At 53.5% G+C, this 23995-nt stretch overlaps 1 protein-coding gene across 3 annotated transcripts; it reads right to left on the bottom strand.

The window, feature by feature from the left end:
- Positions 1 to 3054: 3054 nt before the first annotated feature.
- CABP1 (calcium binding protein 1) lies at positions 3055 to 23988 on the bottom strand. 3 transcript variants are annotated; one of them, XM_019467252.2, is made up of 7 exons: positions 23227 to 23988; positions 10968 to 11147; positions 7941 to 7971; positions 7523 to 7666; positions 6389 to 6498; positions 6013 to 6160; positions 3055 to 3517 (listed from the first exon to the last, which is right to left on the bottom strand). In XM_019467252.2, the coding sequence occupies exons 1-7, from the start codon at positions 23872 to 23874 to the stop codon at positions 3492 to 3494; spliced, it is 1287 nt and encodes a 428-aa protein (XP_019322797.1). In that variant the 5' UTR covers positions 23875 to 23988; the 3' UTR covers positions 3055 to 3491. The 3 variants fall into 3 exon arrangements, with proteins under 3 accessions (XP_019322797.1, XP_019322798.1, XP_019322800.1); XM_019467253.2 differs by lacking the exon at positions 10968 to 11147 and having other exon boundaries at positions 23227 to 23981; XM_019467255.2 differs by lacking the exons at positions 10968 to 11147; positions 23227 to 23988 and adding an exon at positions 22703 to 23102.
- Between the last annotated feature and the right edge of the window lie 7 nt (positions 23989 to 23995).

The raw sequence follows: 23995 nt of genomic DNA, 5'->3' as shown, positions 1-23995 counted from the left end.
CAGCATGTTACCCTGTTCTCTGAGTTTCCTGCCAGCTGCCTGCTGGATCTAGAGGCTCGGACTCAGGTTCTGTCTTTCTGGCAAGGCCCGGGGAGGGAGGGGGCGGAGGGAGCTGGTATTCTTCCATCAGGGGCATGGAAGGTCTGTTTTCCTCTGTCTTTTGATCAGAGCCCATGCTATTAACCACATCGCTAATAGGGATGCTTCCCGGGCGTCCTCAGCTGCTCCGTGATTTGCTCCACCCTCTGGACATATCTGTCTCCAAAAGCAAGCCTTTTATAGGCACCACGGTTTCTGCTGCTCCGAGCCCGGCTGACACACGAAGGCGGCCCCTCAGAGGTCCTACCTGAGCTTCTCCACATCCCAGTGGCAGTGATGGATGGGGCCCTGCCTCCCTGATGAGCCTCATCTCTGTCTCTCCTCCCTCCAGCCCAGTCCACCGGGCAGATGGAGTTCTGCTTCGTTTCCCAAAAGATCTGTGATCTCCCTTACCTCTGGGCCCTTGTTCGTGCTGTTCCCTCAACCAGAAACACTCTTCCCCTTACCTCCTCTGACCAAGTATGGCAGATTCTTCAGGTCCTAGCAAATCTGTCCCTTCCACCCTCTCCCCACCCGGCCGGACTGGATTGGGTACCTTTCACATACCCTCCTCACTTCTCCCAGGCTAACCTCGTAAGTAACCTAGTAAGCAGCACTGATGCCACATTATACGTGTCTGTTTTCTCTTTTTTTAAATGTTTATTTGTATTTGAGAGAGAGAAAGAGAGAGAGAGAGAGAGAGAGAGGAGCAGGGGAGGGGCAGAGAGAGAGGGAGACAGAATCTGAACCGGGGCTCCAACCCAGGAACCGTGAGATCATGACCTGAGCCGAAGTCTGACGCTTAACCGACTGAACCACCCAGGCGCCCCAACTTGTCTGTTTTCTTAACTGTGTGCCCTGCTAGAGACAGGGACCCTGACGCCGGACCTGGCACATGGTAGGTGCACAGTTAAGTATCTGTTGAGCACATGCATGCATGAATTAATGAATTGGAGTTTACAAGTCATAAGGAGGCAGATCTAAGCTCAGATTTAAGGACCTTTCAGACAATGAGAGCCCTTCTAAGATGACACAGCCCCAGCTCCCACTAGGGGAGGTAATTAAGCATTTGCGTGGTGCAGGTCACAGAAAGAACTCCCACCTGGGTTAGGATCCATCTAGAAAAATGAGTCCTCGTTCCTCGAATGCAGCAGAACCTTTCCTTCAAACAATCTAGGAACCACTAAATATAAGACAAGTTCCAGAAGGGGAGTTTGAGTTTCAGCACTGGAGGAGACAGAAGTCCAGGCCCAGGGCTTCCCCTTGTCCTGAGCACTAGAGTATCTCTGAACACTGGCCTAGCTATATATTCAAGTCGCTTTCATAGCCACTCTGTCTGTGATTAGGAGGCCACCACACCAGGGAAAGAAGTGTTCTAGATGACACCCTAACTCTACTTTCTTCCCTCTCTGGTGCCACCAAGGGCTCGTCCTATCAGCTGACAGAGATGCCCACAGGAGCCCTCTTTCTATGAACTGCTCCTCTGGCCCTCCAAGGCCATTGCACTTCTGCAACCATGTAGATCTGAGGTCTCTGGGCAGAGCCAAGTCAATACAAAAGCAGGCAGAACCGCAGGCCCGCCTTGCGGGGCGCGGAGCCAAGGGCTTAGTCTCAGAATTGGATTATGAGAGTGAATTTGGAACTCCCAGCCCCCCTGGCCTCAGGGACATGGGGATTACCCAGGCCTCTGGCGGGGGGAGGGGGGTGCCCTCAGTCGTTCCCACATTCCCTGCCAAGTCTGAGAACGAGGATCTTGCCTCTGCCGCAGCACACGGGCAGGGGCAGGGATTTCCCACCCACCGCCCACTTCCAGCTTTTAGCCCACAGCCTCCTCCACCCACGCTGCCTGGGAACACGCTTGCCTCCCCCCCACCCCCCATCCCCCCATGTCTGGGACTTAACAGCAGTGTTACTCAAATTGTGGTCCTCCAACAAGAACATCCCCTGGGAGCTTATTAGAGATGCAAATTCATGGACCCCACTTCAGACTCTGAATCAGAAGCACTAGGGTGGGGCCCAGATCTGTGGCTTAACAGAATCTCCAGGCGATTCTTACATGCTAAAGTTTGAGAACCGCAAGCTTCAAGTATACAGGTCCACCCTACACACCTGTCCAATCATGTCCTCACCCTGTCAAAGCTTCTGGGCGACTTCCACCCACTAACACCCCCTTGGACTCCTTCAACCCTTCAGTGACAGAAATTAATGACAGTGATTACAAACGGATCCTGTGTAATACTGCCATGCTGGGCACTCCCACGGCAGTTATATGAATAGCAGCCCCTGGAGGGACGCAATGCAATGCCCTAAGAGCACTTACTGGGGATTTTATTATCCTTTATTATTCCCCTGTCACATAGGAGGAAACTGAGGTTCAGAGAGGGGACATGACTGGCCCAAAGCCACACAGCAAGTAAACAACTATACTCTCCAGCTTCCAATGCTGCAGAGCAGCATTTCGACATCTGTTTTACGCACACACTGGGATTTCCTTCATGGCAAACACCTTGTCATCACTTCCGCAGGAAAGCCTCTCCTGACCTCCCCAGACTACACCAGGCCTTCTTATTATACCCTACCTCGGATCCCTGTTTTTTTGCTTAATAAAAGCTTCACAATTTGTAACCACGTGGTGAAGTATGTCATGTCTGTCTCCCCACCAGTACGGATGCTCCAGGAAGACGGGAAGGGGACAGACCCTGCTAGATGCTTACCCAATTTCTAGTCTCCTTTTCTTTGAGAGCCTGACTTTGTTTGGGGCAACTGGGTACCCAGCTAAATCACTATATCCCCCAGGCTCCCCTTCAGCTAGAGGCATAAGGTCCCGGCTTCTGAGATGAGAAGGGGTACCTGATGGTGCTCAATAAATGCATGTTGAATACAGGACTGTTCAGCCAGCTCTGGGCATGCGGTCAGTACTCAGGAAATGTGTGCCATCTGCACGGGCCCGAGAAGCAAAGACCCCCACAGCTGCCCTTGTCTTGGAAATATTTTTATTGGTTCTGAGAGAACAGGGCTGTGGCGAGCTGGGACGGGCACAGAGCTAAGGAGGGCGGCGAGAGGCTTTGCCCTGGGGCGGACATGCTGTGCGGGGGGGCTGCTGGCAGGCTCCCTGGCCCACCCCACCGGCAGCGGCTGGGTCCATGGCACTTGGCGCCCGGCGTGACCTCTGCTGGCTTGGCACTGTGGCCTCCTCGTCGGCGGGCGCCCCCCTTTCCAGTTGCAGGAGTTGTGAGTCTTTCACAGTGCGGAGGGGAGGGGGGTCCAGGGTGGGCACCTCCCTGGGGTGCAGGCAGGCCCCTTCCGCCAGTCCATCCTGGGCTCTCGGCGGCTACGGCGGGGTGAGGCGCGCTCTGGCTCCTCTTCTCCCGCCCGGGGGGGAGCTTGGCAGTCCTGGAGGGGCCCTCACGGCCTCAGCGGGACATCATCCGGACAAACTCTGGGAGGGCACAGGACAGGACCGGGTGGGGAGAAAGGAGCCGTCAGGCCCAGCTCAGGACACAGCCTCCAAGTCTCCCTCAGATCTGAGCGCCCCCCCTCCATTGACATAGCTCCTACCTCGGGGCTGGTCCCCTACGGCCCTCCGGTCTCTCCCAGTCCATCTTGCGCACAGCAGCTGGGCCCCAGGATGGGGGCTTTCTCATCTGCATACCTGACCCCTCTGAAACCTCCCAGGCTCCCCACTGGATAACGTCCAATATCCTGATGTGACCTCCAGGCCCTCCCAGCTGTGGCCCCAGCTGACGCGGCTCTCACAAGCTCACCCCCAATCCATTTCGCTCCAACCACACACAGATCTCCCTGTCGGTGCAGCTGGCACACTCACTCTCCCTCCACCTCTCAGCTTGCCTGCACTCGTCCCCTCTCTCTTCTTTTTCTTTTAACTAGACTTGATTTTTTTTTTTTTTTAGAGCAGTTTTAGGTTCACGGCAACATTAAGCAGAAATTAGAGTTCCCATATGCACCCTGCCTTCCCAGCATACGGCCTCCCCTACTATCGACATCCGGCACCAGAGTGGGACATTTGTTCTAATCGATGAACCCACGCTGACACAGCATTAGCACCCAGAGGCCACAGTAACATTCAAGTTCAGGCTTCGTGCCGCACATTCTGTGGGTTGGGGCGAATGTATAATGACGTGTATCCACTATTACAGTGTCATACAGAACAGTTTCACTGCCTTGAAAATCCTCTGTGCTCCACCTATTCATACCTCCCCCACCGCACAACCCTTAGCAACCACTGATCTTTTCACCGTCTCCATAGTTTTATCTTTTCAAGAATGTCATACAGTTGGAATCACACACTACGTAGCCTTTTCAGATTGACTTCTCTCACTTAGCGATACGCACTTAAGATTTCTCCGTGTCTTTTCACGGCTTGATGGCTCATTTATTTTTAGTGTGAATAATATGCCATTGTCACCCTTTATCCACTCACCAACCGAAGGGCATCTTGGTTGCTTCCAGGTTTGGGCAATTATGAGTAACGCTGCTATAAACATCTGTGTGCAGGTTTCTGTGTGGACGTAAGTTTCAATTCATTTGGGTAAATACCCTTTCCTTCTGCTTCACCTGGTGGCTCCTACTCACCTCTTAGAGCTCTATTTATTTATAGCCTCCTCCAGGAAACCTTCCCTGATCCCCCCTCCAGCTTGGCAAGATGCCTCGCCCCTGTACTCCACAGCTCACTGTATTTCCCCCAAAACAGCAGGGACTACAGCGTTGGCATCTGTCTTCCTTGCTGGTCTTGGGCTCTCAAGGCAGATCTCAACACACAGTAGGTATACATACTATGTATGCAATACATACGAGCAGAATGGATGGGGGATGCTGGGCTTGCAGGGAAGGGCTGTCATCTGTGAGGGGGCACTACCGGGACACGGGCAACCTGAAATTTTCAGATCTGGTGGCAGCAAAGCCTTCTTTCCACATAGCCACACTCTCCTCAAACTTGAGTCTAAGTGCTCCCCAGAAAAGGCCTTCCAACTTTTGTGTTCTGGACACACGCACGTCCTGGTACATGTTTATCTTGTCTCTCTGCTCAGAAGGCAAGTTCCCGGAGCACAGAGTGAACGTTTTACTGTATTTTTGCCCTAGATCCCATAGCTGTCTTGAGCAGTATCTTGCAGGGTTACATATGTTGAGATCCCAGGCCTGGTTTATGATCCAGCTCCGCGTCTTAACAGTCTGGCAATTTCAAGCGAGTCCTATGACTTCTCTGAGCTTCAGTTTCCTCATATGTAACACGAGGCCACAATAGTGGCAATCCAGATAGTTGTTGTGAAAATAAAATGGGATAATGTAGGTAAGTGTACTTGGTGCGGTGACTGGTACATAATACATGTACAATAAATGGTAGCTAGTATAATGATTCCTGATTCCTTTAAAAAAAAAAAAAAAAGAAACAAAAGCTTTTACTGAGCATTAGCTATGTGCCAGGTACTGAATTATGAGGAAATACAGAGATAAAGAAAATGGTGTTCTTCTCAAAAAGTTCAGTCAAGCAGAGGTACACCTAGCACGTGGTGGGGGGCAGTGTGAAGGATGAGGGTGAGCCTGAGGTGCTGCGAAAGCCCAGAAAAGAGGGATTCAGCCTGAGGAACCAGATATACACACAGACATAAACATATACATACGTATGAATAAATGATTGTATGGATAATTTTTTAGAGATGGATGAATGGATAGACACATGGACACATGAAGAGATGGATGGAACAGATGGAGAGATAGATTTGGCAAGATGGACCAACGGATGGTTGGGTGAAGGGATGAATGGGAAGGTGGATTACAGGGGTGCATAGATGGAGGGGTACAAGAATGGAAGGGTAGGGGCATGGAAAGATGGAGTCATGATGGATACACAGCTGGAAGTCTCCACGTATGGCCACTACTGCCTTGGCTTCTCTCCCACGTTCAAACCCCACCTACCTTCAAAGTCTACTCGTCCATCCCCGTTGAGGTCCACATCTCGGATAATTTCCTCTATGTCTCGGTGTCCCACCTGATGGCCCAGGAGTTTCCTCATGGCCTCCCGCAACTCACTGGTGCTTATCTCTCCATCACCATTGGTGTCAAACTAGAGAGGGCAGGGAGGAGAAAGGGGTAGCTACAAGGTGGGGGGCCCAAGACCGGGCCCCTTCTCTAGCATCATTGCCCACCCCCCCCTTACCCCGAGACTCTTCTCTGTCCAAGCTCCTTCCCTTGGCCTGTGATCCGGGGCTCTAGTTTCTCTTTTCAAGTAACTGTCCTGGGGTTGGAATTCTAACAACACCCTGCCCGTGCCTGTCCAGTGGTCGTCACTTACCTCTCGGAAAGCATCTCGAAGTTCCTTCACTCCAATCATATCTGCTGTTTCCGCCAGGAGTTTAGGTCCCATTAGCTCTACGAAGTCATCGAAATCTACATGGCCACCCACTGGAGACAGAGGAAAGGGCTAGGTCATCCATCCAACCACTCCCCACCTCTAACTAAGCAAAGGAAGGCACTGTGAACCCCTCCTTGACTGGTCCAGTGCTGGGTCCAGGGTACAACCAAAGGCCAAATGAGGGCACACAGGTGACCATGGACAGGTGGCTTATCAAAGAATGGCTCAGGGGAGTGGCCAGGGTTAGATGGAGGGAACCAGTCGGGAGGTGGATAGAGAGAAAGATACGGGCGAAAGACACACTGGGTCAGAGACAGGCAAAGAATGTCAGAGACGGAGAGACAGAGAGACAGAGACAGAGCAGAAAGGCGGAGAGAGAAACAGAAGTTATGAGAGCCTGGCCCACCTGCCCCAAGCCTTACTCTTGTTGTGCAAATGGAAGCTCAAGTTCAACAAGATCCCCCAGCAGGTAGGAGTGGTGGAGAACCAACACCCACCCCACCCCCTGCTCACAGCAGCTTTCAGCCAGTGACTGCTGAAACACCCCCGTTGGAGGGATGAGGGCTCTAACTTCAAGGTGGGCTTGCTACACTGACTCCCTGAGCTGCCTAGCAGAATGAGACTCTGGCCACTCATGGTGCTTGGTGGCTCGAGAGTTCACCCTTTGTGGCTCCTTCTCTTTGTGGTCTCATTTGCCTACTCCCTGCTGATGCTTCCCTTCACCTTCCAAATAAACTGCTTGCACTCCAATCCTTGTTTCGGGGCCTGCTTCTGGGAGAGCCCCAAAACTAAGACAGAGAATAACACAGTAATGAGAACTTCCTTCTGTTCAACAATCACCGTGTGCCACGTACAGCGTTGTTTTGCAGACAGTCTCTCAATGACTTCCTGTGCTCCTCTCATTGTACAGTTTACAGGTGAGGAAAAGGAGGCTCAGAGAGGGTAAGTAGTTTGCCCCAAGTCACAGAGCTGGAAAGAGCTGGGCCCAGAACTTAAGCCCAGGGCCTGTGTGACTGCAGAGGACTTGGAGGGCGGGGACGGGAAGGGAAGAGGGTGCCCAGAGGAGGGACTCACGGTTCATGTTGATCTGCTGAGAAAGTTCAATAAGTTCCATCTCGGTGGGCATGTAGCCCATGGTACGCATGCAGTTGCCCAGGTCCCGGCAGTTGATGTAGCCATCCTTGTCCTTGTCAAATTCTCTGAAGGCCTCTCGGAGCTCTGAGGAACAGAATAAAAGTGGGCATGGCTGGGGGTGGGATCCACAGAGCCTCTGATCAGAGGCAGCCCGGGTGCCCACTGGCCCGGAGAGCCAGACCCTGGAGCTGCCAGGACGGCGCTCCTCTGACAGCTGACTCCACAGAGGATACCCAGCCCCGTACCAGGCCTTGTTCCCAGGAAGCCAACGTGTCTCTGCCTCTCTTCCCACCAATCTCCCTTCCCTCAACTGCCTGGAGAGCTGAGCAACCCTTTCCCCTAAGGGGCTGCGTCTTACCTTCAATCTCCTCTGGCCGCAGCGATCTGTCCTGAAACAAAAGAAAGTGTCCTATTAGCAGCTGCGAGCGACCTAGAAGTTACAAAATGCCCAACCTGGAGGCCATCCAAGGGACAGCAAGCACCGAGTGGGACGCATGCCTGGACCATGTCTTCAAGGGAAAAAGCTGCAGCCCCACATCTCCCATAGACACGGGAGATGCCCAGGGACCCCAGAGCCCCATCCAGCCTGGGCAGAGAACCTCTGTGTCCCCATTCCAGACACAAGGATGTGTCAGGGAACAGAGCTGGTCTGGAGGCAAAAACCTGTAAATAAAGCAGGGTGGGCGGGAGGTCACAACAGTGTGGAAATCTGCAAGGCGATGGGAGGAGGGAGGGGCTGGAAGGACAGAAAGCAGGGACTAGACAGGGAGGAAGAGGAGGAGGAGGAGCCAAGGGTGTGGAGGTAGACTTCAGGCTGTGCCCTGCTGCTTGGGCACAGCCCACCTTCTCCAGTTTGACCCCCTTCCTACACCTGGCCCTGTCACGGGACACAGCATAGGACCCTGGGGGCCGCCAGTGCCAGTGGCTGCTGCCAGGGTCCAAAGCACACATCTCCAGCTTCAAGCAGTGCCCAGATCTCCTTGGGGAGTCAAGGAAACCCTGGGTCTAGGCATCTGAACAGATGGCGGCGAGGTCTCCCAAGAGCAGGCCCAGAGGACGCATGGGGTAAGCTCTGGCTGGTGAGGTGCCAGTCACCCTAGGCCTTCCCAGGAGGCAGACAGACTGGCACGAAATTGATGCCCCACTGGACCTGTTCAATCAGCTCCAAAACTGGCGCACTGGGCCCATCCTCCCTGTCACAGCTCTCCGTCCTTGGGCAGGAGGAACGTGGGGCAGGGCGTGCCCCCCTGAGGAAGCACATACCAGGTGTGGGCACGCCTATCGTGAACACAGACACGCAGGTGGGCCACAGTGAGCGTGAGGCATCTCAGCTGTGCACGCAGGCTGTTCCAGCCCACACGGTCAGGGCAGGCCCACCCACTGTAAACTGGCCCTGGGTCAAGGGACCCCAGCTCCGGAAAATCTGAGAATCTTCTAGAAAGGGGCTGCTGAGCAACCCCTTATGAGACAACCAGGTGCACAGGACCCTGTGCTCAGGAGTGGCTAAATGTGGCAGGACAGTGTTGAGAGTGTACATGAGCCGGGGCTGAGCAGGCTGCAAGCTATCCAGCCCTCAGGTAGTATTTCTAGCTGAGGGCAGGATTCACTGAAGGTATGCGTGTCTCTGCAAGACGACTGTCGGGACTTCCACCGTAAAAGCCTGTCACGGTGCATTGTCGTCACTCTCTTCCTAATCAGACTTGGATCTTGGGTGGCCGAAAAGGATGATTTTTGCCATGCCCTGTACCCCCGGTAAGCGAAGTGAGCGAGTAGGTGAGTGTATGTGTGTCCATATGCACGCAGAGGACACTGGCTAGGATAAGTCACTTCGACATGAGTCCTTTCCCCGCCCCCCCTTCAAGCCTCAAGCAGGCTTCCACTTTTCCAGGACCCAGTTCTGCAGGACTGGAGGGGAATAGGGTACTGCTGACCCCCAGGGCAGCCCCCTCTGCTTCGTGCACAGCCAGAGCCAGGAGCAGGAAGGCCAGGTACCCCTCTCCAGGTGCCTGTGGTGGTGCTGGTCTGGCTGAGTCCTGGGAGCTGGCCCCTGGATCACACACTCTGCTGTGTGAAGCAGGGCCAGGGATGCCCACCGAGGTGACAGGGAAACCATGAGCACCATCCCCAGGGGTGAGATGGGAATACAGCACACGAATACCCCTTTCTCCCCAGCTTATGTGGTCTGGGAGAAGATCTTGGCCTCTAGCGTTGGACAAACTCAAGTGCAAAGCCCAGATCTGCAACTTGCTAGCTGTGGGGCCTTGGGTAGGTCACTTCAGCTCTCTGAGCCATAGTCTCATCAATAAAATGGGTTGATACTGGTACCCACCTAATAAGACCTTTGTGAGCATCCCGTGAGACAAGATATATAAAGTGCTTAGGGGGCGTCTGGGTGGCTCAGTCTGTTAAACATCCGACTCTTGATTTTGGCTCAGGTCATGATCTCACAGTTCATGGGTTCAAGCCCCATGTCAGGCTCTGCACTGACAGCACAGAGCATGCTTGGGATTCTCTGCCTCCCTCTCTCTCTGCCCTTCCCCTGCTCACAGTCTCTGTCTCAAAAATAAATAAACTTAAAAAAAATAAAGTGTTTAGCGTGTGGCATTCAATAAATGGAACCTTCATACATTCGTATTGGTGACATTATTATTATCACCCTCTCCCGGTGACCGCTCGGATACCTAAAGGAGGTTGCCCCATATAGTAGCCGCGTGTGGCTATCGGAATTGGAATTGGAACCAAATAGAATTAACAATTCGGTTCCCCAGTTGCACTAGCCACATTTCAAAAGCTCAATGGCCACGTGTGGCTGGTGGCTACTATATTGGACAGCATCAATTATAGAATATTTCCACTATTGTAGGAAGTACTGGACATTGTATTCAGGAGGGTTGTTAAGAGTACAGGAAACCCTTGAGTCAGACTCCCAAAGTTCGAGCCCTACCTCTGCCTCCCACTAGCTGTCATCTCGAGTTACCTCCTTGACTCAGTTTCCTCATCTGCCAAATGGGGATGATCATAGTACTTACCTCTCAGGGTTGCTCTGAGACTTAATTGAAGAGATGCACCAAAGCACTTAGCACAGTGCCTTGCACATAGCAAGTGCTCAAAAATAACACACAAAAAAACCAAAAAACAAAAAACAAGCAAACAAACAAAAAACATGAGCTGCTGTTATTACTTCTTGCTGGTGGATGTAGACTCACCAGTGCTTTGCAGCCATGGGTGGGAAACTTTGGGGGTCAGATTCCCAAGTTGAGGGTTTGGGGTACATCCATTAGGGGACACGGGTTGCTGCTGCGTACTGGGCCCCTCTTCTTCCCAGCACCTCGTTATGCCCTTGAAGGCAAGTCGAGTGAGGCTCCACTGGGGCCAACTTACGTACAGGCTGCCTGTTCTCAGCGAAGCCCTTGCGCAGGAAAATGCAGGCAGGGCCCAGCAGGTTGTGCATGACCGCGCAGTTCTGGGCCAGCATCAGGAGCGGTCCTGGGAGCTCGCCGCTGGCCGCCAGCCCCTCCTCGCTCGTCTGCACCACTGTGTAGCTGCTCTTCTCCTCCTGGCGCATCTTCAGCCAGCACCAAGCAAATACAAAAGAGAGGCAAGGGCGTCACCTCCCTGCCCAACCGGCCCTCCTGGCCTCAGCCTGGCTGCTGGTCCTAGAAGGGGCTCTCCTCAAGAGGAGACCCTGGAGAGTCAGACAGTAGGGTTCGGAGAGCTCTCGGGATGCATGGGAGGCAGGAGTGAAACTGGTTCAAGAAATGGAGTCTCTGATCCTTGCCTGAAACGGATGCTCCGGGGAGAGCTGGGTGTGACACCCGTCGTGTGGAACACGGGCACACATGTGTTCACAACACACACACATGCACAAAATCACACACTCGCATGCATGCAGAAGATTAGAAAGAGAAGGAGGCAGAGGGAGGCTTCTGTTCCAGCCAATGGGAAGTGCTCGCTCAGAGACTAATGAATACGGTCCTTGCCCAAGATGTTCCCAAACTGACTTTTGTCCCTGCCTTCAACAGACCCCACTGGAAGGCAGTGACGACAATCAGAGCTGGGAACACACAGAGCAGGCTCGGGTAGGCTGCCGGACTGGCAGGTGCAAACACATGAGCCTAGCCGACATAACCAAGAGGGGGGACTGTCCTCTCCGAAAGACAGTGCTACTTAACTCAGCCCAAGGTTTCCAGACCTTCAGCTGGGCCAAGCAAAGCCCATCCGAGGGTCAGAGTCTACCCGGTTTGCTGCCTCAAGACTAGACGCTCTCTGCCCCCAGCAGCTCTCCTTCTTCCCCCTCCTGTCTCTGGCTCCCTGCCTGGCCCAGCCTGCCCGGCCTCTAGAGGCTGAGGCAGGGGCCCTCTCTCCGCTTACCGAATATAGCTGTGCTTTCAGGCCCTGGCCCTCCTCTCCTCCTCCCTGACAGTTCCCATGCAGCTATAAAAAGTCAGCACCCCCCACAGACGGTCCCCTTAGGACAACAGCAGCATCCAGACACAACATTCTAGTCCACCCTGGCCTCCCCAGGATGCCCAAGGCCCCCCAGGATCCAGGCCAGGGCACTCTGCCTTCAGTCCTGAGCTTGGATGAGCTTGGACTTAGAGGCAAACCTTTCAAGGAGAAACAGAGCAGCTGAAACTTGAAGGGCCGTCTTTGCCCAAGAACCCCAGAGCTGCCCACCCTACCCTCTGTCCTACTGTACCCCACTTGCTGCCAGGTTCCTCCAGCTCACAGAAGGTCATGCCCAGGAGAAGTTCCTGTGATGTAGCAGGCGGCCTGTCCTCCCAGGCTGAGAACCTGAACAGTCTCTCCCAGCTTACATCATCTCCCCTCTCCTCTAGTGCATCTTCTCCCCAAAGCCCCGCGCTCTGGGGCTCCAGACTAGACTCCCTTCCAACCTCCTAAACCTCTCCCAGGCCTAGAGAGGCAGGAGCAGTATCCTGGTTCCTCAGAGGGGAGGCAGCAATTCATGCTCAGGGCAAGGCCCAAGTTCAGTGAATGCAATAGGTTTGGGTCTCTGCTTGTCTCAGAACTTCAGAGAGGTCAGGCAGACCGAGGGCCATTCTGGTTTAATGTCTGAAAGAGTTCAGGGCCTCAGCCATACTCTCACAGGATCCCAGGACCCAGGCTAGAGCAAGGGCAAATCCAGAGAGACCTTCCCAACTGGGAGGCTGGCTCAGAGGAATGTTGGCAGTAGACAGCGGCTCGACCCCATGAAACAGGCTCCCGAGATGTGTGCAGAGAATCCGCCTTTTCGTTTCTGGCTGAGTCTCGTACACTTGGCTCAGAGTGAGCACAAGCCAGGAAGGAGGAGGCAGCACAGCGGAGGCACAGAGCTCAGAGAAGAGATTTAGTACCCTGGCTCTGGACTCCAACAGTCTCGGGGACAAATTCTGGCCCCGCCCCTTGCTTGCTATGTGACCTTGGGCAAGTGACTGCACCTCTCTGTGCTCTGGGTTCCTTCTCAGTCCGGCGGGGATACACGCGGCCCCTCGCAGGATTCTCGTGAGAAATAAATGAGCTATTGCACAGTGCCTGGAGCACTGTAAGAGCCAAATGCATGGAGTTGCCATGGGGATGACAATGACGATGATAAGGACAACGGCGATGATGGAGATGCAACATAAGAGGTGCCGGGAGCCAGAAGGCATTTACTTCTGGCTCCAGAGGAAGTGGGAGAATATTTGCCAATCAGGAAAGAACGGAGAAGGATGGAGAAGAATGTGTTCCCACGAAGAAGGGACCCGCGGTGGCTGGGGAATTTCCACTGCGTCTCTTGATCATAATACTGCCTGGCACCAAGTCGCCCCGGGAGGCTGCTGTTCTCCCCCGGCCAGTGATGGCACCTGACAGCCTGGTCCTGCCCCACACGGAGCCCGGAGCAGGCCGCCTCTCCCCATTACGCGCCCCCCGGCTACCACGCTCAGGAAGCCAAGTGGGCAGCGGCTTGACAATGTCCCCTGGCACCGAGGGGACATCTCCCCGAGAGGAGCATGGCAACAGGAGGGGTCAGCCTGCCTCATGACCTTACAGCTTTCTAACAACACGAGCTGGCTAAGAGAAGGCAGGTCAAAGCTTCCTCTCACTTGGAAGGTATTCAAGCAGCGGGGGAGTAAGTGAGCAAGCGCTTGGCGAGGTGAAGGAAGGAATGGCTGCAGTGAGTGGGAATCCGGACGACCTGGAAGGTCAGGTGCGGGGATCTACGAATAACATTTCTGACAGCAGGAGAGAGACGCAGCCTCTCACAGAGGCAAAAATAAAAAGAAAATACCAGCTATGGATTCACACAGACCAGCGTTTCCAAAATCTCCACTCCGCTTCCACTCGGCTGTGTGACCTTAGGAACGCTCTTAAGCCCAGCTCCTTGCTCTATAAAAGAGCCAAGAGAACTACCTGGTGGAAAAGAGCAAACGAGATCACAGAGGCTGGGTGTGTTGTGGCTTTTCAGAAGAAAGCAACTGCTGTTATTACAAAAAGAAAAATGAAATTGAATGCAAGAAGTTTTATTGTCTTTTACCTTATTCCGTGGACTCAAAACCTCTCCTATTTTCTTTTTATCCTCCATCCCCATCCTAAGAAAACCCAGAGTGGAAACATTAGGATCATGATGATAATAATACTAATTACCATTTATTGAGGACTCAGTTCTGGGCAGTGGGCACAGCACTTTTATTTGCTTCTGACAATCACCTTGGGAGGCAAATATTAGTATTTCCACTTGATGGACAAGGGAATTGAGGTCCAGAGAGGTCAAGTAACTTGCCCAAAGTCACATGGCTGGAAAGAACAGATTTGAGAAGTCTGGCTCTTAAACCCTCTGCTGTGTACAGAGAGAAGAGGGGAGGTAGAACAGAGGGATAGATCTTGTTCTTAAGTTCACCTCTTTAACCTTTGGACAGAACCCGGGGCGGGGGGGAGGCTTTCAGCCTGTGGTCCTCTAGACTAATTCGGGTCAGTTTCTGCTTCTCTGCAACTGCGTGGAGGCCAAATCCCCTCCTAAGATGACAGCTGATGGGGCTGTGTGCACAGAAGAAACAGTCAACCCTCGAAAGGATCCAAGGAACAGTGGAGATGAGAGGGAATTTGGTGTGAGCAGCTTAGCTAAATGAGGAAGATGATGAGCAAAGAGGCTCAAAATTTCCTAAATGAAGAGACTATCAAACTGACCCAGGAGGTAGTATGGGGTTAGGGACAGAGATGCCATTAGTTAACCTGAGACCTTCGGTCAGTCACTTTACCTGAGTGGCAATCAAGTTCCTTATCTGGAAAATGAAAGAACTGGAAGAAAACATCCCTATCATTCCTCCTTCCTTTAAATAATATCCATGAGTTTCTTCTATGGCTTAGCTACAGAGGGCTAGAAATACAAGCAGAGCCCATTTAAAGCAAAACCCTATAGATGTAAGCCCAGCTTTGCATGAAAAATGTCTTGGAGGTGGTGATTTGCTTTCCAAAAGGAATTCTTGCAAAAGGATATCATCCTGGTATATAAGCAATAAATCCACTACACAAAGCGACTTACAGACACCTTTGCTCAACATCCCGTTTCTCAGTGGAAACAATCTGGGGCTCTGAACCAGCTGGTCCTAGTTGAGATTCTCTAACCTGATTCAAGAATTATTGAGGGTGGCAGGGGATACCCCAGTAGCAATGCGATTGACTTCAAAACCCACAATTCTGAAGGTTTAGAGACCACCAGAGAGAGGGCCAGATGCTCTCAAAGAGAGGAATGAGTCCCTGGTCCTACGGCTGGGAAGGAACCTCAGCAGCAACAGAGGCAAAGCCCAGCTCAACCCTCTTCTGATCCTACCAGCCCCAGGAAGGTCCGGTCACTCACATGCTGTGGATCTGTGCTTTTTATTTTGTAGCCCAGGAACTCTTCGGTTTCTTTCCTAAATCTTGTGCTAATTCCCAAACACAGCCCCCCATGCAGCTGTTAAGTCCCAACTTCAGCGCAGAGCCTGAGACACAGAAAACTGGGATCGGAGGGAATCTAGAGATTGAGGCAGGGAAACAGCTCTAGATAGAACCCACGGAAAGGGTAGCAAGCTTCAGATGCCCACCCCCTCCGTCCCCAACTCTGGCACAGATGGCAAGATGCCCCCTCCCCTGCCCCAGATCTTGGGAACTCCAGAAACATACCTTCCTTGAGAGATTTCTCAGTGGAGACTTGACACAGTTGCCCATCCTAAGCTGAGGCAGCCCCTCTCAGGATCCCCGGGTCCATGAAGGAGACTCCTGGGGACTAAGAGACCTTAGTCCCTGTCACAGCCAACCCCAGCCTCCATCTGCCTGCGCGGTTCTTCCTCCTGGACTGTTCTGAGCCCTCTCTCCTGCGCGCGTGCTCTCTTACTCGTCTGCCTGCTCTCTGATTTTTTTTTTTTTTTTTTTTTTTTTTGTGTGTGGATTGTGTATATGTTTGTGTGTGTGGGTTTAACTTTCTGGGCACTTTCTTAAGGACACGAAGGCAGGAGGGGAGAGGGCAGGGCACAGAGAAAATCGCCTGGAGAGCTGATGGCAGAGGGCAGCAAGCTGGGGAAAGCTGCCGGATCATCTACATCAGATTAGAGCTCAGTCCTCTCTCCGGTTCATTTCCCTTCCCTCAGCCCCTCCTCTCCTGCTGCCAAATCTGCAGGGAGATTGCTTCAGGGAGGGGGGCCCAGAATGGCAGCTGCAGCTGGGAATTAGGCCAGCAGACCCAGAAGGGGAAGCAGGCTAGTTTGGGCTACCAAAGCCAGGGTGCCTCCCAGCTCCCAGCCTTGTGCTTGCTTGCATACACACACACACACACACACACACACACACACACACACACACACACAAGAACTCAGGGACAGACACACATCCTAATTGCCCCCTGGCAATCACAGCTGGATTGAGAGCAGGCAGTTCCAGTTGAAGGCCTGGAAGATCCTGTGACATCCCCATCACGCTCCATTTTTCACACTTGCCTCGTTACCAAAAGGGGATGAGGCTCCGGGGCTGGAAGCTGAGCCAACAGCAGTGATCAGGTCCTTCGCTCCCTTTGCTATGTCAGGTCTCTCCGACCCAAGGGAAACCAAGAGACCACCGGGAGGGCGGGGGGCATGATGGAGGCAGTGCCGGTAGAGGTGTGATCCAGGGCTGTGACCCCTCTAACCATCCTCCGCCTAATCCTGAGTGAAGATCTGTCACGGGCTTCCTCTGGGTGCAAAGCTGAGAGGCTGCCCTTGTCAGAGTGGTCTTCGAGGTCCCACGACTGGAACTTTTTTAGGTGAGTGGCTCTTCCTCGTCCCTCTGGGTTCCAGGTTTGATGTGAACTCATCTCAAGCCTCAGATGTTACATTCAAGACCTACAGGCGGAGCCGGATGACCCAAGAGAGGAGGCGTCCCTGTTTCCCCCCTGCAGCCAGCTTTTCCCAGCAGGGGGCACCAGAGGCAGGTTGGGAAGGCGAACTCTTTCTCGGCCCCGGTGCAAAAACCCTTTCACGGGTCGCTGAAAGAGTTTTCAGTCCAGGGAGGCTGCTTTCCCAGGGATTTTTTTGTCCAGCTTGAGTGGCTGGTCAGAAGCCCCATTAGGGGAGTGGGTGGGGCGCAGCCCAGAAGGTGCCACAGGCTCGCTCCCAGGGAGCCGGGGGAGGAAGTCCCTGGATAGCTCCTGACGTCTGCGCTGCTGCTGACGATGGAACGGTTTAATCAGGGGAGTTACTCAGCAGCCTTGTTTGGGCCAAACCTCCAGAGGGGGGGTACGGAGAAGGAGGGGCAGCCCCTGAGGACAGAGGGAGGAGACCGGGGAGGCGTTGACTCCCAAAGGGCAGGAAAAACACCGGGGAGATGAAACAGATGAGTGAGCAGCTAACATAAGTGTCTTCTCCAAAGACGTGTTCCTCCAGAAGAGAGCACAAAGCAGCCCCTCTGCGGGGCAGGGGGGTCAGGGTCACGAGACTCAGGTGCATGAGAAGGGTCTGCCAGCTTCTGACTTCTCACATTCCAGAGCTTCTGTTTCCTTGCCTGGAAAAATGGGGTTTCCCCTTATCTTGCTTCTAAAGCAGATGTGGGCAAGTACCCGGCGCATGGTAGATACTCAGAGAGTAATTATTAAAATGGAAGGAGGAAGTAACATTTGTCCAGTGTTTGTGTGCCAGTCACTGTGCCTGGCTCTGGGAATGCTGTGGGGAGAACAAGATAAACACGGTCCCTGCTTTCAGGGAGCTTACGCTCTAGCAGGCAGGCGAGAGCTATTAAAGAGCTAGGAAGGCACTTATTTAATTACATTTCAGGTAAATGCTATGAAGGGGAAACACAAAACCTCCGAGAATGTGAGACAGAGGAATCCGACTTAGTCTGGGGGTTTCGGAAAGACTTGGAGGTCAAACCTAGAACACCAACCATCTGCAGACTCTTGAAAAGCTGGGGCTCACCAGGGACCCCAGAGGGAAGTTGGGTTAGGTTTCAGGTACAGACCCAGTTCATATTAACTACCTGGGCAGATACACGGAAAGGCAGCCACAGCATCAAGCAGAGATTCTCAATGCTAGCTGAAGCTGAGAATCTCTGGGGAGCCTCCCCAGAGATTCTGGTTTAATAGGTGTAGGTAAGCTCCAGACATTGGTGGTGTTTAGTGCTCCAGGTAAATGTAATCTGCAGCCAGTGTTGAAGACCACTGACACGGATGCTAAGAGCTTGGAAAGCAGAGGCCGGCTGACCTGGTTCAAATCTTGCCCTTCTGCCTAGCAAACTCTATGACCTTGAAAACTTGTGAATCTCTTTGAACCTCAGTTTCTTTATAAAATGGGTACACTAATAACCCTTCCCTCTTGGGCTGTTGTGAGCAGTTAATGAGATAATACACACACAAAGGGCTTGGCACAGTGCCAGGCACCTAGAAGGTGCCCCTTCCCCTGCCCAGGATTGATCTTAAAGGGCCAGCTGTGCGCTCCCTTCCCCCATACTCAGCAAAACACCCACTCAGTCAGATCTGGTGACTTCTGCCCCCTGCAGGCCAGCCCAGAGCACAGCCCCCATTTGTCAACCTTGGAATATGCCTGTCCTTGGAAACAGGAGACGGGAAATGGCAAAAACAGGCCCCTATGGAAAAAGTCATGCACTTTGAAGAAATCCCATCCTTCTTCAGGGAGAAGGATGCTGCTAGCTTGAGGCTTAAGGCAGCAAGGGATTCAGGGATTCTAACTCAGAGCTTGCTTAAGCTATTTTGGGCTGGACAGGTCAGGTTATGGTGGTCCTGAGTGACCATAGGATAACTGGTGATCTAGAGGGAGCAGGTGGTTTGACCTTTAGGAGAAATTTTTTAAAAGGATCGGGGCACCCGGGTGGGTCAGTCGGTTGAGCGTCCACCTTCAGCTCAGGTCATGATCTCACAGCTCCTGAGTTGGAGCCCGCATCGCATCGGGCTCTGTGCTGACAGCCCTGAGCCTGGAGCCTGCTTTGGATTCTGTGTCTCCCTCTCCCTCTCTCTCTCTCTCTCTCTCTGCTCCCTCCCCGACTCTCTCTGTCTCTCTCTGTCTCTCAAAAATAGATAAAAACATTAAAAAAAATAAAAGGATCGAACAGTGGGGGCTTCTCTAAGGAGCATATCATGTGGCCCCACCTTCCCATCCCTCTTCACTGGGACAGCAGCCCCTGGGCCTCCAGAAGCCTACACTTTGAGTTCTGGAATGAAATAATAGGATCAGAGGGATGAGAAGGATAAACCCTTTGCTGATTATTCCTGATTAGGAGGGAGGCTGGCCTCTAGCCCTGATCAGTTCTATCACCAGCATTTGAGCTTGGATGACAGCCCGGTGTGAACACACTCAGGGAAAGCTGGGTCATAACCTAAGAGGTGCTTTGTGGATGTTTCTGACAAATAGGAAACACACTTATGTGACTCCCCACCGAACTGGCATGGAGCAGCACAGGCAGGTTCTTCAGAGATCACAGCCCTGCCATTTACTTACTGTGTGACCTTTGGACAAGCCACTCCCCTCTCTCGAGCCTGTTTCCTCATCTCTAAAATGGGGGTGGGGGGAGTGGGGGGGGGATAATGCCAACCTTCACAGACTGCTGTGAAGATAAGATCATGAGAAGATACTTTGACAAATGTTTAGTGAGCTCCTGACGGAGGTCTCAGGCCACTCTTGTTGCTTCCCCAAAACAGCTAAAGGCCAAAGTGGATGTCCTGGAGGACTGTATAGGATTGATATTAACCCCAAGATGACCTCCTCTTTCATTTTCCCCAGGCCCCCGATGAAAGGCAAGAGGGTATCCCAGCCCTCCGAGAGAGCAGTAGGGAGAGACTGGGCAGGGCAGGAATAAACAAAATACACAGCCCTCATCCTAGGAACACAGACCTAGTACGATTGAATCTATTAGGACCCAAGCTTCCATATAGTCTCCCTCCCTCATCTGAACTATAGGAACTAAGAAACCTCTGCAGACTAGAGGCTAGAGATACTGGTCATTTGCTCATTAGATATGGTGATCATGTTATGTGCAAAGCAGTTTGGGAATTGGGCTAATCTAGTCAAATCAGAAGAGATGTCTCTATGGGTAGAAAAAGGGAAAAGATGGAACAGAGCTGTGGGTTTTATACACAGTTGCCTCCTCTACAAGGGGTGTTTCTTCCTCAGCTTAGACTAAGGAGCAGAAAAAAACCCAAACCAAAACAAAACAAAAAAAAATGTTCTTAAAATAGTTTTACAAAACCCAATGCCAAGAGTTGCCCCAAATCATGCCTATTCTGAGTTCATGTCTCATGCCGCATCTCTCTAGGCAGCTGGGTAGCATGTCCTCAGCTGGCCACAAAGAGGGTACTTGGGAAGGTCTCTTGTCATTCAGCTCATTTAATGGCCTTTCTTGCCCTGCTCAGAGACAGCTTTCAAAGTATCTTACACAGGCCCACATTCAGATAGTTACTCTATTAACAATAACATTAATGAAGGCTGCCCTTTTTTCCCAGCACCTACTCAAGCCAGGCATTTTGACATCCTTAATCTTGTGTGACCCTCATTAATAGCTCTGCAAGGTAGTTTTTGTCAGTCTCATTTCTGGAGGAAGAAACCCAGACCAGAGGGAGAGAATAACAGACCCAAGGTCATAGCAATGGGAAGTGACCGACTTGGGACTAGAATTTGCAACTCTTCTTTCTCCCACACCACCATTCCCTGGCTTCACCTCAAAACCACATCATCTCCTTGCAGGCAGTCAGGCAGCTCTAGGAGGTCACTGAAAGCATCCTGATTCCTGTTCCCCCTAATGTAGGAGTCTAGCTTGGTCCTTTCAGTGTCACTTTGAGCCCTGGCTCTCCCTGACTCTATTGCAAATGGAAAGAAGAAGGTCCGGGACAGCACTTAGCAGTTAATCAACAATAGCAATAATAACTAATATCGACAGTGCCCTTGCTCTGAACCATGCACTCGGCCAAGATCTGTACACATCTATCTCCATGTTCCATTTAACTCCCCCAAAATCCAGTGAAGTACTATGATTTCCCCAGTTTTGCAGGTAAAGAAACAGAGGCTTTAACAAGGTTACACAATTTGCTTAAGGTTAAAAAAAATAACAGAACTTGGGAGACGTGAGAAATAGACCTCCCCACGACTATGTTTTGCCCTAAACAGATTCTATCAGAATGTTTTTGTATTCAGAATCCCATTTCCCTTCTCTTGGTCCTGGCCCTGTCTCTAAGGACAGAAATCTCAAAGCAAAGAGAAGCAAAGAAGACTGGAGACCCTGACACAAAAGTCCCAGGCTAGGTTCCGTTGTTATTGCTGTTGTTGTTCAAGCAGATGTCTGAGAGCTGTCAGCAGGAAGCCCACACTGAATGTGCTGAGCTTTAGAGAAAAAGTCTGCAGCTCCAGAGGCAAGAGCTCCCACACGGAGGTCGTAAATATTTGATGGGACCTTCCAGCCCTTCCTGACTCAGGTGACCCTGGTGACATTTCAGAATACCGGGCTGGAGACTATTAATGACTAAGAACGTAGAAGGAGGATGGAAAGCAGGCAGCTGAAATGCTCTGAGCTCCCAAAGGGCCCATGAAGGCAAATTCTGGAAGACTGGAAAAAGAAAAGACTCTTTTTCTAGGAACGAAGGCATAGTGCTAGCAAAACAGCCAGAAAATGTGTGCTTCCGGGCCCGTGACCTACCCCCTCCACACTGCTAGATGGTGAGCTCCCAAACAGCCAGCACCGCAGCTATCTTGTCCGCTGTTGGCTCCCTGGTCCCAGCAAATGCTGGGGCAAAGTAGATGTCCCCAAATATCAGATAAATGTTTGAATAGATGTCACTGACTCCACAGCCCAGACCCACTCCACCTCAACATGTCGCTGCACTAACTCTCAAAGCCCTGCATCCAAATCTCTACTCTGGAGAACTGCTTCCAGCTAACTCGGCTAACGAGGGCTCCCCACAGGAACAAAGCCACACACGGCTGCCCTATCACACCACACAGCAGCCCCGCGCAACCCGAATCCACGTGCAGCTGCCTTCATGTCAGACCTCCGCCGGCATCAGCCACCACGGAGTAGTGTTTTGAAAAGGAATGTGCAGATCTGAAGCAGAACACACACGGCCTCCGTGGAATTCGGATCCAGCATGGCAAGCCAGGAGCTTGAAACGGCTTCTCTACACTACATCCTAGCACAGAAACACTCAGGGCCCCTCTTCCTCCAGACACCACGCAAACTCTCCCATCAGACCTCTGCATTACACCCCTCCTCGGCTGCCGCAGAACTGCCTCAACGCTGTGCCAGTGAGTTTGAATTAATTATGGACTCAGCACTAGAGGAAACCCTGGCTTTGCGCAGGAGTTCACAGTTCCCTTCTGAGAACCTCGCTCCCCAGCAGCACATCCCAAACTGTAGACCTAGATTAGGGAATGGATGCTCAGCTGCCAATGACCCTTGACAGAAAGGCCTAGAGGAAACCAGAGTAGCCACTGGTGACCCCCTGGTGACCTTCCTGACCCTAGAATGCACATCAACTCAGGCCAGGGTGTTATTCCACGTTCTACAACTTGACAGCTGCCCACCCGCCATCCTAGTGACATCCCTGGAGTGACAACTTCTTAAATCTCCCCAAAGTTCCGATGAGCCATAGCTCTGTGTAGCCCCTCTATGCCCACCCAGACCCTTCTCTTTTCTCATATTTTTCAGTCTCCATCTAGCTCTCCAAACTTTTCCCAGGTCTCTGGGGCCACGACAGCTCATGACTAGTGTCTTCCATCCCCAAGCAAGGCTGTGTGTCCCCGCGGTAGCCATTCTTGACTCCCAGACTCCAAACCCTTTGCTCCCTTGGGTGGCTCACTGGCAGTCTTGGCTGGAGACCGGAGTTGGCGCCACCTGCTCGGAGCGCCCCTCCGGACCCCTGCAAAAATCTCCAGACGGTTTGTGGCGGTCGTTCCCTTGCAGGACTGGCCTATTCTGGCAGGTGGAGGGCGGCGAGGCGCTGGTGCCTCGCCCAGAAGAGGCCCGGAGCGTGGACAGCGCACAGGGTGCTGAATCAGGCACGGGGGAGGCGGAGTGCCGGCCAGGGCGCAGGGCTGCGGAAGGACTACGGGGAGCGTGACTGGGGGGCCGCGGGCAGCGGGAGGAGGGCTGTGGGCGCGCGCAGCCGCGGCAGGGTCCCGAGCGCCTTTCCCGGGAGCGCGGACGGGAGGCGCGGCCCTTACCTGGCCGAAGGCGGAGCTGAGCATGGGGCGCAGCTGGTGGAGGAACGGGTCTGCCTCGGACGCGGCGGCTGGAGCTGAGTCCCCGCGACCCGGGGCTCGCAGCGAGCCCCGGAGGCCGAGCGCCGGGGACAGCCCCCGTTCCTCCCCATCCCGCCCGCGGGCCGGCGGCAGCGGCGACGGCGGCGAAGGTCGGGACGCCGCGGTCGGCAGCGCCTCCCGGGGCCTGCAGTGCGCCTGGGGGAGCCCGCGCCTGCTCCCCCGCGCGCCCTCCTCTCGCGGCGCCGGCCGGCACAGGGGCCTCCGCGAACTGGGGTCCCCGGACGGCGGCGGCGTGCCCGGGCCGGTGCCGGGCAGCCGGCGGCCGGGCAGCCCTGGCTCCCGGGCAGGGCCGTGGCGGGGAACCCGGCTGCCCCCGCTGGCCGCCGCCGCCTTCAGCAGCGATGTCTTGGACTCGCTTTTGGCGATGTGCGAGCTCATCGCGGCGGGGCCCGCGCTCGCATGGCCCGGCGGGGGCGGCGCGGTGCGGCGCGGCGCGGGGCCCCCGGCGGGCAGAGAGCGGGGCGCCCGGCGGGAGCCAAGCCCGAGGACGCGCTGGAGGCGGGCGCCGTCCCCCGGCCGCTTAAATGCGGCCCCGTCGCCGCCGCCCATGTGACAGCGCAGCCTCTACGCCCGGAGCCCCGAGCTTCCCGGCGGCTGGCGGTGCGGATCTGGGGGGGCTGCCGGCTGTCCCCGAAGAGCCCACCCCCGGCTCCTCGGCGGCCCAGGTACC

Source organism: Panthera pardus, unplaced genomic scaffold (genome assembly GCF_024362965.1).
Source record: "Panthera pardus isolate Hobbes unplaced genomic scaffold, ASM2436296v1 HiC_scaffold_15, whole genome shotgun sequence".
NCBI lineage: Eukaryota > Metazoa > Chordata > Mammalia > Carnivora > Felidae > Panthera > Panthera pardus.
The sequence above is the reverse complement of the archived record's forward strand: the minus strand, read 5'-3'. Positions and strand labels throughout refer to the sequence as shown.

What these genes read in the sequence shown, in the direction of transcription:
- CABP1 (XM_019467252.2), bottom strand. Translation starts at nt 23,874, where the DNA reads ATGGGCGGCGGCGACGGGGCCGCATTTAAGCGGCCGGGGGACGGCGCC. An exon ending in TCGCTGAGAACAGGCAGCCT is followed by an intron (nt 7,972 to 10,967) that starts GTACGTAAGTTG and finishes CTTTTGTTTCAG; the next exon opens with GACAGATCGCTGCGGCCAGA. An exon ending in TTCGAGATGCTTTCCGAGAG is followed by an intron (nt 6,161 to 6,388) that starts GTAAGTGACGAC and finishes TGCCCTCTCTAG; the next exon opens with TTTGACACCAATGGTGATGG.